Below are 14,882 nucleotides of genomic sequence, written 5' to 3'. Positions count from 1 at the left end.
AAGAGTGAGTGCAGAAATACATCATCAGTTTTTCCACAAATAAAGAAATGTCCCAACTTCCCTGTAATCACTAATGAGGTAGAGATGCCGGCATTGGACTGGGATAAACACAGTAAGAAGTCTCACAACACCAGGTTTAAGTCCAACCAGTTTATTTCATAATAATCCCATAAGCTTTCGGAAATGGTGTTCCTTCGTCATGCGTGTGGAAGGTACTGATCAGGGAAAGGCATATAAAGACACACGCTTTATATGCCTTTTTGTGTCTTTATGTGCCTTTCCCTGATCAGAACCTTCCACACACCTGACGAAGGAACACTGTTTCTGAAAGCTTGTGGTTATTACTATCAAACAAACTGGCTGGACTTAAACCTGGTGTTGTGAGACTTTTTACCATTAATGAGTGCAAATCATGATGAGTGTCAGTACATGTAGCTCTCTGATGAAGCTAATTTCAACAAATGATGATGCACACATGAATATTTAGAAATTTTAAATTAAAGTTTGAAAAGCACCTGTGCCACCTTTATTCTCTCAATACGTTTTATTTTACTGGCAATGGAGTGGCCATGATGAAGAACCCCCCAATTATTACATTGTCTGCCCATTTTCTCTTCATCCACCTAGCCCCTTTATCCAGAAATTCTAACAATGTTCTTTGTCAGCCATTAACCGTGGAAGCAGATTTACAGCCTCACAACCTTGGCAAGTAACTCTTCTGACCTTTTGTTCTAAATGTTTTACATTTAATCCTGTATCCATGGTTACTCATTCTTGATCCCTAAACCACTCAAAATAGTCTGCTTCTGTCTACTCTATCCCATTCCTTCATAACTTTATCACATTGTTTTGTACTTCTGTTTCCTGAATTCAGGCTGCACCCTAGTTAATATACATATGTTCTCTTAAGCTCTCCTCTTTGTGGTGTGGCAGCCAATACTGCATCCCTCCAAGTTTACTGACATCTTCAGGTTTGAGAACACTTCTAAAGCAGTGCTAAACTCCTACACTGAGTTTTCACATTTCTAACAACTTTAATTCAGTTTGCTCTTTTCTGCCTAATCCTATGCACTTTAATTTCCCATGTGGTACTTTGTCAAAGCCCCTTTAAAGCTCAGATGCATTGCATCTGTTGTTTTCTCCCTGTCTATTATGTCTGTTAACTCCTCAAAGAATTCTATGAGGCTTGTCTATATGATCATTCCTTTTGATAGACATGCTTGCTGCTGCTAACTGTTTTATGGGGTACAATGTTGCTGTAAGCTGTGTCTGGAGGCAACAGAGTACATTTATGAATTGGGAGGGATTGATTGGATGTGGAAGAGCGGTTGTTGAGATAGCCTTTAAGGAACTATTGATCAGTTGAAAAATGTAAATGTCAATTTTTGCTTTTATTTTTTGGACTAACAATTGTGAAGTATTAGAGTGCTTAAAATTAACCACAAATTTATGCAAAAGTTGTAATCTGACTCCATAGAATTTCAGCATTAGTTTTGTGCCTTCAAGGTTTGGACGTAGATTTTAACTAGCAGGCAAAAACATAAATTGAACCACTGGGTGGCCCTAACAGTTTTTGCACTCGGGTCACATTAACATCCTGCTGGCCAGCTATCCACCTGACTAAACACACATGGGCAATGAGCCAGATGCTGGCTGACAATAATTATGCAGCCTAGAAGCTGTGCATATTTTAGTTGTGGGTGGGGATTGAGAATTGGCAGTGGGAAAGGAGCTAAGGTTGACAAGGGCTCCACCCTTAAATGTGGAGCTCGGAAAAGATTCCTGTTCCTGCCTGACTCGTAGAAAAATCATAAAATTCCTGCAGTGCAGAAGGAGGCCAGTTGGCCCATCAGGTGTGCACCGACCACAATCCCACCCATGCCCTACATATAATCCTACATATTTATCATGCTAATCCCCTGACACGAGGGTCAATTTTGCATGGCCAATCAATGTAACCCGTGCATCTTTGGACTTTAAACTTTAACTTTCCTTTTGAGGCCGCCTGTCAGATTTCACTGGTCAAAATGATTGTGGTAGTTTCTCCAGCCAGTAGGCCATTAAAATTGCCACGTATCCCAGTTACGTGATAGGACCCAATTGGCACAAATTAATGATGCATCTCACTCTTATGATGACATCTAAACTGCCCAGTGTTAAATTGTGCCATCTATCTCCCTTGCAGAGGTCTTGATGTCGTATTCAGGCAATTTCACTGCAGTATGTAAAGCGAGCTTTATTTGGATTGCAATGTGAGGCTATTGTGGATGCATGCACTGAACAATGATTAGGTCTCTGTGTCTCTAAAACAAAGCCTATCACTCAAAGTGCAGTAGCTAAATGATACTGGCAATACAGTTGTACCCTCAGTTAATGCTTGGTCCTGGGCCTCCAAAGCATCAGTAAGGTTTTGTTTCTGTAGTGGTGCTGCAGAGGGCTGGTGAAGAGGATCCACGAGGAACAAAATAGTTCTATACTTTTCATGTCAGTTTGGTATTTGACTTATTTTGTAAGTAAGGGTAGCTGAGCTGTTGCTATGGCTTCAGCCAACCAGTAGCAGAACTCCTAAAGGTGTTCGCTTCCTAAATGAATTGAGCTCCCAAAAGGATAATTCAAAACAAGAACAAAGAACTCAAATGTTTTTCACATTCTGCCTAATAATTCCGCACATGCGCAAAGATATTTTGGCCTTGGAGGGAGTGCAGAGGAGGTTTACTAGGCTGATACCGGAGTTGAGGGGGTTGAGCTATGAGGAGAGGCTGAATAAACTAGGCTTGTACTCGTTAGAGTTTAGAAGAATGAGGGGAGATCTCATTGAGACGTATAAGATGATGAATGGGATGGATAGGATAGAGGTGGAAAGACTCTTCCCGCTCAAAAAAGACAGTAGGACTAGGGGGCACAGCCTCAAGATAAAAGGGGGGTGGTTTAGAACGGAGTTGAGGAGGAACTTCTTCCCTCAAAGGGTGGTGAATCTCTGGAATTCTCTGCCCGTTGAAGTGGTGGAGGCTGCCTCGCTAAATATGTTTAAGACGCGGGTTGATGGGTTTTTGATAGGAGAGGGGATTAAGGGTTATGGGGAGAGGGCGGAAAAGTGGAACTGAGCAGTGACAGATCAGCCATGATCTTATTGAATGGCGGGGCAGGCTCGAAGGGCTGGATGGCCTACTCCTGCTCCTATTTCTTGTGTTCTTATGTTCTTAAGACATGGTGATGGAGCCAGCAAAACACATGTCTCACTAATGTCAGTTTATTGCCTTTAGAACACCTTAGTAATGCCAGTTTGACATTAGGTGGGTTTTTGAGAACTGCAAAGTCTGCTATATGCATCAGTGCTATCATCTTCATCTAAAGGTGTAAAAAAGAGGCGTGGTTAAATGCATTGGATCTTTCAATAAAACGACACTAATAGCGATTGTAGAAGTCCATTAAAATACCATTCAAACCTTCAGAAATGAATCCAAATGTTCCTGTCATGATCCAAGCCCCACTATTTCCAAAGTAAATGGGCTTAGTTAGTAATATCCAGCAAAGAACTGATGAATGGCACGCTCTTGATTTTTTTTTCTTATTAAACAAATGTAATAAACCTAAAACACTAGTTATTATATCTAAGTAATGCCACAAATGTATGATACAACTTTCTTTTATATAATACGATCGTTGTGGGTTTTTTCAATTTTTTTTCTCACACCCACCATCACAAGCCATTTACCACCCCTTACAATTCAGAGCATATCTTAACCATCCAGTATCTAGGTAAGCTGTCCCTGGAATGTATAAGAACATCTGCTATTTTTCTTTTTCGAAATGCAAGCTAAATAAATGCTCTGATCTTGCTGAGACGTAGGCTCTGAACCACCCAGTGAATTTATATCAATAAGAGAAGTAAATAAACAAAATATATGCATCTCACTATACAATTGTTTGCATAATGTGATGGCTTCAAACTGGCCTGGCATTCTTGTTGGTCCAGCTTAAAAACTGCTGCTCAATAACAAACTGAAACTGATTCCTGGGCTGAACACATCCTTTTCACTACTGGTGATGATATAAATCAGGCAATATTGGATCAGCTGCCCATTATGCACCAGTTCTGATAGAGAATTGATTGGTCACAAGTAATACATCTTTCCTGAGTCGGTATTGGATCAGTAGTGTAATGAGGCTTGGCTGAGAGACCAGACATCAATTATTGTGAGGAAATGACTGTGCCCCAGGGAAAATATTACTTGAATGACAGATCTTTCTCTCTGATCTATTCTGTCAATTGCACAATTATTTCACCAGGGTAAAAAGGTTTCACGTTTTCATAGTTTCTGCTACTGATATTTCAAAGGACCTGGGTGGTTAACAATTTTATATGGTGGTAACAAAAGCAATTTTATGAATGAATAACACACAGGCTATTGTTACTGGAGAGTGTTGGGGTGAGGGGATGTGAGGGTTTTTTAAAAAAATATTTCTTGGGATTTGGGCGTTACTGATGAGGCCAGCATTTATTGTCCACCTTTAATTGCTCTTGAGAAGGTTGTGGTGAGCTCACTTCTTGAACGACTGCAGTCCATGTGGTATAGGTACACCCCCACTGCAGTTGGGAGGGGGTTCCAGAATTTGGATCTAGTGACAGTGAAGGAACTGCAAAATGTTTCCAAGTCAGGTTAGTGGGTGGTTTGGAGGGGAACCTCCAGGTGGTTATGCTCCCATACATCTGCTGTTGTTGTCTTCCTCTACGGTAGTGGTTGTGGATTTGAAAGGTGCTGTCCAAGTAGCTTGGCGAGGGCTAGAACATAGAACATTGCAGCGCAGCACAGGCCCTTTGGCCCTCGATGTTGCGCCGACCAGTGGAACCAATGTTATCCATATGCCTATCCAATGACCATTTGAACGCCCTTAAAGTTGGCGAGTCCACAACTGCTACAGGCAGGGCATTCCACGCCCTTACTACACTCTGAATAAAGAACCTACCTCTGACATCCATCCTATAATTACCACCCCTTAATTTAAAGCTATGTCCCCTCGTGTTAGCCATCACCATCCGAGGAAAAAGGCTCTCACTGTCCACCCTATCCAATCCTCTCATCATCTTGTATGCCTCAATTAGGTCACCTCATAAACTTCTTCTCGCTAATGAAAATAACCTCAAGTCCCTCCGCCTTTCCTCATAAGAACTTCCCACCATACCAAGCAACATCCTGGTAAACCACCCGTGCACCTTTTCCAATGCCTCGACATCTTTCTTATAATGCGGCGACCAGAACTGTACGCAGTACTCCAAGTGCGGCCGCACCAGAGTTTTGTACAGTTGTAACATGACTTCATGGCTCTGAAATTCAATCCCTCTACCAATAAAAGCTAACACACCGTACGCCTTCTTAACAACCTTATCAACCTGGGTGCCAACTTTCAGGGAGCTATGCACGTGTACCCCGAGATATCTCTGCTCGTCAACACTACTAAGAGTCCTTCCATTAGCCCTATATTCTGTACTCCTGTTACTCTTACCAAAGTGAATCACCTCACACTTTTCCGTATTAAACTCCAACTGCCACCTCTCGCCCCAGCTCTGCAGCTTATCTATGTCCCTCTGCAAACTGTAACATCCATCCTCACTGTCTACAACTCCTCCAACTTTGGTGTCATCAGCAAATTTACTAATCCATCCTTCTACACCCTCATCTAGGTCATTTATAAAAATGACAAACAGCAGTGGCCCCAAAACAGATCCTTGAGGTACACCACTTGTAACTGAACTCCAGGTTGAATATTTCCCATCAACCACCACCCTCTGTCTTCTATCAGCTCGCCAAATCCTGATCCAAACTGCTAAATCACCCTCAATCCCATGCATCTGCATTTTCTGCAGTAGCCTACCATGGGGAACCTTATCAAACGCTTTGCTAAAATCCATATACACGTCAACTGCTCTACCCTTATCCACCTCTTTTGTCACCTTTTCAAAAAACTCTAAGGTTTGTGAGGCACGACCTACCCTTCATAAAACCGTGTTGACTATCCCTAATCAATTTATTTCTCTCTAGATGATTGTAAATCCTATCCCTTATAATTCTTTCCAAAACTTTGCCCACAACAGAAGTAAGGCTCACTGGTCTACAATTCCCAGGATGGTCTCTACTCCCCTCCTTGAACAAGGGGACAACATTAGATATTCTCCAGTCTTCCGGCACTATACCTGAAGCCAATGACAACATGAAGATCAAAGCCAAAGGCTCTGCTATCTCCTCCCTAGCCTCCCACAGAATCCTAGGGTAAATCCCATCTGGCCCAGGGGACTTATCTATTTTCATATTCTCAAGAATTGCCAACACTACCTCCTTAAGTACCTCAATCCCGTCTCGTCTACTACCTGGTATCGCAGTACTCTCCTCGACTACACTGACTTTTTCCTGCGTGAATACTGATGAAAAATACTCATTCAATGCCTCTCCTATCTCTTCAGGCTCCACACACAACTTCCCACTGCTGTCTCTGACTGGCCCTAATCTTGCCCTAACCAATCTTTTATTCTTGACATACCTGTAGAAAGCTTTAGGATTTTCCTTGATCCTATCCGCCAAAGTCTTCTCATGTCCTCTTCTACCTGCTCTTAACTCTCTCTTTAGCTCCTTCCTGGCTAATTTGTAACTCCAGTGCCCTAACTGAGCCTTCACGTCTCATCTTTACATAAGCCTCCTTCTTCCTCTTCACTAGAGATTCAACTTCCTCAATACACCACGGTTCCCTCGCTTGACCACTTCCTCCCTGCCTGACAGCTACATATTTATCAAGGACTCGCAGTAGCTGCTCCTTGAATAAGCTCCACATTTCAGGTGTTCCCAGCCCCTGCAATTTCCTACTCCACCCTATGTATCCTAAATCTCGCCTAATAGCCTCATAATTACCTTTACCCCAGCTATAACTTCTGCCCTTTGGTATATGTCTATCCCTTTCCATCACTAAGGTAAATGTAACCGAATTGTGGTCACTATCACCAAAGTGCTCACCTACCTCCAAGTCTAACACCTGGTCTGGTTCATTACCCAGTACCAAATCCAATGTGGCCTCACCTCTTATTGGCCTATCTACATACTGTGTCAGGAAACCTTCCTGCACACATTGGACAAAAACTGACCCCTCTAACGTGCTTGAACTATAGCTTTTCCAATCGATATTTGTAAAGTTAAAGTCCCCCATGACAACTACCCTGTTACTTTCACACCTATCCAGGATCACCTTTGCAATCCTTTCCTCTACATCTCTGGAACTTTTTGGAGGCCTATTAAAAAAAACTCCCAACAGTGTGATCTCTCCTGTCCTGTTTCTAATCTCGGCTCATACTACCTCAATAGACAGTCCACATCAAACGCCCTTTCTGCCACCGTAATACTGTCCTTGACTAACAATGCCATGCCTCCTTCTCTGCTCTGACTGAAACATCTGAACCCCGCTCGAGGGCTGTTTTTGTCCTATTGATTTTAATGTAACTGGGACATATATTCAGGGCATCAAGGATTTAAACAGCCCGCCTTGGCACCCGGCAGCACCCATGGCTGCCCCAGCTCTTTCGGGGGGCAACAGGCCTGATTGTAGTTACTACCCATTGCTCTGGAACAGACATTCTTTTGCAGGCAATTTCTCCTGAGGTGGGATTGTGGAGCTGGCTACCCAACTCAAAGATGAAAATCCAACACATTGTCTCAGCTCAAAAAAATGAAGACTCTCTTACAAAAAAATCCTTTATTATTGATACGTCTAAGCTCAATAAATGAAAAATCTTCGCAAAATCGCTCCAGAAAAAAATGTTGATAAAGATGATTGTGAAATCATTCAGTGAGTTGGCAAAAAAACTGAGAAGATACAAACGTGTCACTTTAAATTGTAAGAGCCAACATTTTGAAAGATGTTGCTTAATTGGCAATATGTTCTTGTGTTAAATGCAATCTGATCTTTTGAGTTTTGTGCTGGCAACAAAAATTTGATTATTTTAGTGTGAGGCCTTTTTGTTACCAAACTTGGGTCAGGTCTGTATTCTCTTTTTCAAGCACACATATCTATTCCAAAGTGTTTCATATTGATATTAATCCATATTTTGTTGATACAAGCTCACATGGATAAATTCTATAGCTCTTGAGCTTTCCTTAAATAGGAGGCATGTGGGCGAGGCCAAGGACGATGGCAAACCATTATGATCACTGCAGTGAAGGACTGAGGAATTTTAACTCCTGGGACTCACTTGCAAAAGCCTCATCAATATATCACCCAAAACCAGAAGGGAGAAGCAGGTGGGCAGTGTCATCTGGCAGGTGGTCATTGCTGAGTCAGCATTCTGTTTCTGACACTCAGGCAGATGGTTGGGAGAGACTTGCAGGAAGGCCCTGTTGTTTTAGGGGGAAGCCAGGAGCTGGGCTGCCTTATTTTGCTTAGTGCCAGGAAGTGCAAGTGAATGTTTTTTTTATTAAGGAGAATAAGGGCAGCACGGTGAATAGCACTGCTGTCTCACAGTACTACGGACCCAGGTTCAATTCTGGAGTTGGGTGGAATTTACACATTATCCCCATGTCTGTGTGAGCTTCCTTCAGGTGCTCTGGTTTCGTCCCACACACTTCATCAGATTGAGTCCAGGAATAAAGGCATTGATATACGAAGAGAGATTAAACAGTTTGGCTTGTACTCGCTGGAGTTTAGAAAGATGACGGGATCTGATCGAGATGCATAAAATTTTAAGAGATTGATAAAGTAAATATGGACCAGATGTTTCCTCTAGAACACGAAGTCACAAGTATAGGTTGAGAGGTAATAGATTTAAAACTGAGATGAGGTGGAACTACTTCTTGCGGAAGTTGGTGAATTTGCGGAACTTGCTGCTCCCATAGCGCGGTGGAGTCTGAATCATTCAATGGTTTCACGAGGGAGACAAACATATTTCTAATAAAAAAAGGGATATGGGATACAGCTAGGGAGATGGATTTGAAACCAGCGCGAGAGACCAGTCATGATCTGATTGAGCCTGCCCCGCCATTCAAAGGACAGAATTTACCGACTTCTGCTCTTAATTCCTACGTTCCTATGTTCCAAAGATGCACGGGTTGGGTTAATAGGCCATACTAAATTACCATTCGGTGTCAGGAGGACAAGAAGGATAAAAACATGGGGTTACAGGGATAGGGCTTGAGTGGGATTGTTATTGGTACAAGCTCAATTTGCCAAATGGCCTCTTTTTGTACTTTGGGGATTCTATCATTTACTTTTTGGATCTCTTCTGGCCTTGTCTCCTCCTGCCTTGCTAGGCTGGCAGCGAAGCCATAAAGGTTTTCTCCTACATACGAACATACAAATTAGTAGCAGGTGTAGGCCATTCAGCCCCAGTGGGCCTACCCTGCTATTCAGTAAGGTCATGACTGATCAGGTCTTTGGTTAAAACCGCAAACATGCGGCAATTATGCTATCAGAATCAGGACTGGATACTTTCAGAATGATCCTCTGATTTCCAGGTTCTCCTCACTTGCCAAGGATAACGTAAAGGGTTTTAGGCATTGTGGGTGTAAAAGGCATTGAAGTGACCGATCAGTCATGATCATATTAAATGGTGGAGCAGCCTTGATGATCTAAATGCCCCACTCCTTTCTTTAGAGCAGGTTAAAATTGGAACTGGGAGATGGCCAAATGCTAGTTAGTTCAGCATTCGTGGCCCATCCCTCATTACTCTTGAGAAGGTAGTGGTGAGCTTTTGCCTTGAACCACTACACACCGTGTGGTGTAAGTACACCCATAGTACTATTAGGAAAGAAGTTACAGGATTTTGATCCAGTGACAGTGAAGGGATGGCAATATGGTTCCAGATAAAGATAATACATTGTTTGGAGTGGAACTTGCAGGTGTTCCTAAGCATTACTGCCCTTGTTCTTCTAGCTGGTAGTGGTCGTGGGTTTGGAATGTGCTGTCAAAGGAGCCTTGGTGAGTTGCTGCAGTGCAACTTGTAGTTGGTACACAATGTGTTGATGGTGAAGCAGGGGAATGTTGAAGGTGACAGTAAGTGTGGTAAGCAAATGATCTGTTTTGTCCTGGGTGTGTTTGAGCATCTTGAGTGCTGTTGAAGCTCCATCCATCCAAACAATTGGACAGTATTTCATCATATTCCTAACTTGCATCTTGGAGATGGTGGACAGGCTTTGCGGAGCCAGAAGATGAGTTGCTTGCTGCTGAATTCCCAGCTTCTGACCTGCTGATGTAGCCACTTTATTTATAGGCTGATCTATTCACTTTTTGCTCAGTGGCAGCCCATAGGATATTAATAGTGAGGGATTCAGCAATTGTAATACCTTTGAATGTTAAGGGGAGATGGTTAGATAGCCATTGTCTGGCACACGTGTGATGTGAATATTATTTGCCACTTGTCAGACCAGATCTGAATGTTGTTCAGGTCTGTTCTGTGTGGACATGGGTTACTTCAGTACCTGAGGAGTCATGAATTGCGCTGAATGCTGTGCAATCATCAGCAAGCATCTCCACCTCTGATCTTACAGAGAAGATAATTGATGAAGTAGCTGAAGATGGTTAGGCCTAGGACTCTACCCTGGTGAACCCCTGCAGCTATCAGACAGATAATTAGCCTCCAACAAACACAACCATCTTCCTTTGTGTGAGCTATGATTTCAATCAGTGGAGAATCTCCCTCTGATTCTGGTTGACTTTAATTTTGCCAGGGCTTCTCAATGCCATATTCAGTCAAATTTGATGCCACTCACCTCACCTCTGGCGTTCAGCTCTTTTATCCATGATTGGACCAAGGCTGTAATAAAGTCGGGAGCTGAGTAGCCCTGGCAGAACCCAAAGTGAGTGTCAGTGAACAGGTTACTGCTGAATAAGTGTCACTCAATAACACTGTCGACGACACTTTCCATCACTTTGCTGATAATTGCAAGTAAGTTGAATGGGCAGGGATGGATTTCTCCTGCATTTTGTGGATAGGCCATAACCTGAGCAGTTTTGCAGATTGCCAGGAAAATGCTTACATCGTAACTATACTGGAACAGTTTGTTAGATTTATCCACATGATCTTTTATTGTCGTATCCATTCCCTTTTTTCACTGTAATTGATTGGTAACCATTTTATAGAGAGGGCAGTTTAATGGAAGCCGAATTGATGTAGCAGGGATCTAAGGCAGGCTGGAAACCAGCTGCCCTTTCCAGCACAAGATTAGGAGATTTGAAAGATAAAAGGTGTATAATGGGCAGCTGATCTGATAATGTCAGATCTTTGCTGAAGTTGAAAACTATGCCTGCAAAGATAGAGGATAGAAAGAAGAGATATGATCGATTTGTAATAAGCCAGTATGGAATGCAGTTGAAACATGAAATCAAGGTTGTCTCGTAATAACCAACATAACCTGTGAAATGCAGAATTTGTCATACTAATGAGTAGAACCTACAAACTAATTTTGTGTGCAGCATTTGAAGGTTTATATATTCACTAGAAATAGGAAAATGAGAAATTTTTAATATTCAGACCCGTAATGTTATCATTTCCAATGTGAAGTTTCCCTTTCTGTCTTTTCTTCACCCCTATTCTCCTGAAGAGGTTGTCTTTTGCTGAAGTGCTGTTTTAGAGGTGTCCACAGCCCTCTTGTACCTTGTTCAAGTGGTTATATTTCAGCTGTGATCCTAGATATTGCGTGTTGGCAGACTTTTAACATTGGTGGTTTTAGTCCATGTCAAAAATGTATCCATGGCAGTGTGATGTCAGAATGGCGTGATGCATGACTGGTCTCAGAAGGTGTGCACCTATCGAGGGGGGAGCTCAGAGGTAAACAGAGCTCTTGGAGGAGAAGGTGATGCTAGGAGGCACCTGGGTGGTGAATGTTTCCTGGTGTCCTCGCTGTGTGGTGGCCTTTGGAAATGGTGCCTGGATCATCAAAACACTGCGCTGATTGCCGGGTGGGCAAATCAGAGGTTGCCTAATAACACTACATTGTGGAACATCTGACTGCCTCTTTTTCTTCTAAGTTCCACACTATATGGCATAAAAAGCCACCATTGTTGTTGTCAGCCTCAACACCGCTTTTCCTGCCTGGCATTGGACCTTGCTGATATCTCGCTCATGACATCAGCTAGAACTCCAGTTCCTGGAAACTTCTCTGTTTAATTAACTCTGTAACTCTACCCACAGACCTTAAGCAAGCAAGTACAGTTACATCGATCAGGAAACTGACTAGCATATGAAGCAGAGGTCAGTCAAACCATTGAACACTAATGGTCTCCTCTGGTCCTGTCAAATGCAGGGCTCTGTTCTACACATGCACATCTGTTTTTCTGGGCTCTGAGACCACTTGTAATTTGATCTCCCTTTGGTGCTGTTTATCTACTGTAATGGTACAGAAGCCTGCCTGGAAAGGAAAATTAAAGAATGCAAAGTAAAACCATTACATGGTGTGCACATAGTCGTCCTTACCTGGGACTGCAGTTCAGCAGGCCCAGTCCTGGGCTTGCCTTATTAAAGGCTCAGAACATGAATTCCAGGTGGGCACGCCACTGCTTGTTACCAGGGGAACTCGTATTTAACGAGCCCCACAGGGAGATCAATCAGTGATTCCCATGCACCTCACAAGGGTTATCACATCTACCCTTTGCTTTATAACATACATCCCCGTAGAAGCCTCAGGTCACATAGACATTCCTCAGAAGTCTGACCTCACACATTGCCACCTTTCTAGAATTATCCTCATTTCATTTTGATTTTAAAGGAACACTGCAAAAAATAAAATACTGGCTTTTCCCAAAGCACAAGGGTCATCATAACACATGAAAGCACTGTTACCCTCATTCAATACATATAATCCAGGGTTTTTACAATAGAACTAACAACATTAGAATGGCAATTCATGAATTCATGATTGCAAGCGAGATGGTAACCTGATGGAATCAATATAGTGCATATTTTGGAGGAGCATAGGCTCATTGTCAGCAGTTTATGGATTTCCATGTATTCTGCATTTTGCTGTCAGTTTCCATGGGGTAACGATGAAGAAGACTGACAGGTATTGCCATAGCAAAATTTGGACCAGTGTAAATAAAGAACGGCTAATGTTCATTCCTGGACACCGTGTACCTGACCTATGTTCAATGTTTCTTTTGAATCAGGTAGTTGAAAGGCATAACCACTGTAGCAAAGACTAGTTTTTCATATTGTATTTGCAAAACTAGTAATGGTGCACTTGTCCTCCCCCATTTATTGTCCTTCAGATGTCTTCTCTCAAATATCAGACTCTAACGGGATAATGATCTATGTGAAGTTTGACCAGTTTCTGCGAGAGGTGCTGAAGTTACCGACGGCAGTATTTGAAGGTCCTTCCTTTGGGTACACAGAACAGGCATCCAAGTCATGCTTCTCCCAACAGGTGAGTTTTAAAAAATCCAAATGTTTTAGTCTAGCTTAAGGTGTAATTGCTGGAAATGACATGACTGTATTGGGGTTGAATTTCCAGGTGCATTTTTCTCATTGTCCACTTTTATTTCAATGGAAAAACTGCAATACATGGGAAAAATACATGTTTTTACACCATTTTCCTGAGTTTCCAGGCCTTTTCTGCTTTGTATGGCTCCAGATGAATGATAGAATTCAATAGAAAGCTTTCTCTCCTGCAACACCTATCAGGTTTTATGTAACAGCGCTGGATGGAGGGCACAAAATAATTTTATTTGTTCCATTTTCTAATACTGGCTCCTTGTCAATCTTCTAATCCTTCTCGAGGCACTCTGCGTATAATAAGCGAAGAGGTGGGAGGAGATAGTGGAACAGGAGTAAGGAAGTGAGAGAGGAAAGGATGTGAGGTGGATGGATAATAGAGATGAGAAAGGAAGATGTGAAAAGAAAGGTGGAAGATATTGAAGAGATGAAGTAGAAGTAGGGAGGTTGTTTCCACTGGCAGGTGAAACTGGAACTAGGGGAATGGCCTCAAAATAAGGGGGAGTGGATTTAGGACTGAGTTGAAGACACCCAAAGAGTCGTGACTGAAGCAGTTTAGGCTACCTCATTGAATGCTTTTAAGGCAAGGGTAGATAAATTTTTGAACAGTAAAGGAATTAACAGTTATGGTGAGCGGGCAGGTAAGTGGAGTTAAGTGCATGAAAAGATCTCACATGATCTTATTGAATGGCAGAGCAGGCTTGAGGGGCCAGATGGCCAACTCCTGCTCCTAGTTCTTATATTCTTATGTTTTTAAATGTGGGAATGAAGTGAATGTAGGAAGAGAGAAGAAATAAGAGAGAGAGAGGATGGAGAAAAGGAGAATGAAGACTGTTGAAGAGGAAGACAGGAGAAGGCAATAAATAGGAAAGCTAAGTAGGAAGAGGAAGTATAAACAGCATAGTCTTTACCTCAACATGAGCAACGCTGTTGGAGAGTTTCAAAAAATAATTTTGCAAACAAAACTTTCCTAATAGGGTTATAGCAGCGGAAAACTATTGGGTAATTCAATCTCTTTTCACTCCTAATGGAAATAGAGCAAATCCCAACAAGTATATCCTTAAACATAAGTTGTGGGGAAGTGACTTGCTTAGCCAATTTGGCATTTTCTTCAAATAAATTTCATTCAACATCTTTACAACTTCCTACGTTTAAAAAAGGCCTTGTAATTGGCAGATTGTGAGGAAACAATGAGACAGTGGATTTGTGTTGGCTCTTTTACCACTATCACGATTTGTTTTGTATTAGGCTGAGTACTAGTCCTTTTGAGAACACTGGCAGTTTGATCCAACTAATACTAAAAGTTTAGACAGTTAGTTATTTACAATTATGCAGGTATATCAATGGGGAAGTAATTTAATATTCAGCATGACACTTGTAAAAGGTTTTAATCTCTATCAAATTCATAAAGCAAGAAGGT

The 14,882-nt window shown here is 42.1% G+C and overlaps 1 protein-coding gene across 12 annotated transcripts in view; it reads left to right on the top strand.

The window, feature by feature from the left end:
- The window catches only part of dtna (dystrobrevin, alpha), a 195,408-nt gene that overhangs the window by 60,366 nt on the left and 120,160 nt on the right, over positions 1-14,882 (top strand). For all 12 annotated transcript variants that reach the window (XM_080194256.1, XM_080194255.1, XM_080194253.1 and 9 more), the window contains exon 6: positions 13,240-13,394. In XM_080194256.1, coding sequence (XP_080050382.1) covers positions 13,240-13,394 — 155 coding nt within the window. The remainder of the gene's footprint in view (positions 1-13,239; positions 13,395-14,882) is intronic.

The sequence above is a fragment of the Carcharhinus amblyrhynchos genome, chromosome 8 (genome assembly GCF_965287045.1).
Source record: "Carcharhinus amblyrhynchos chromosome 8, sCarAmb.v2.hapA, whole genome shotgun sequence".
Taxonomy (NCBI): Eukaryota; Metazoa; Chordata; class Chondrichthyes; order Carcharhiniformes; family Carcharhinidae; genus Carcharhinus; species Carcharhinus amblyrhynchos.
Note: the sequence above shows the minus strand (reverse complement) of the source record. Positions and strands in the feature narration are given on the sequence as shown.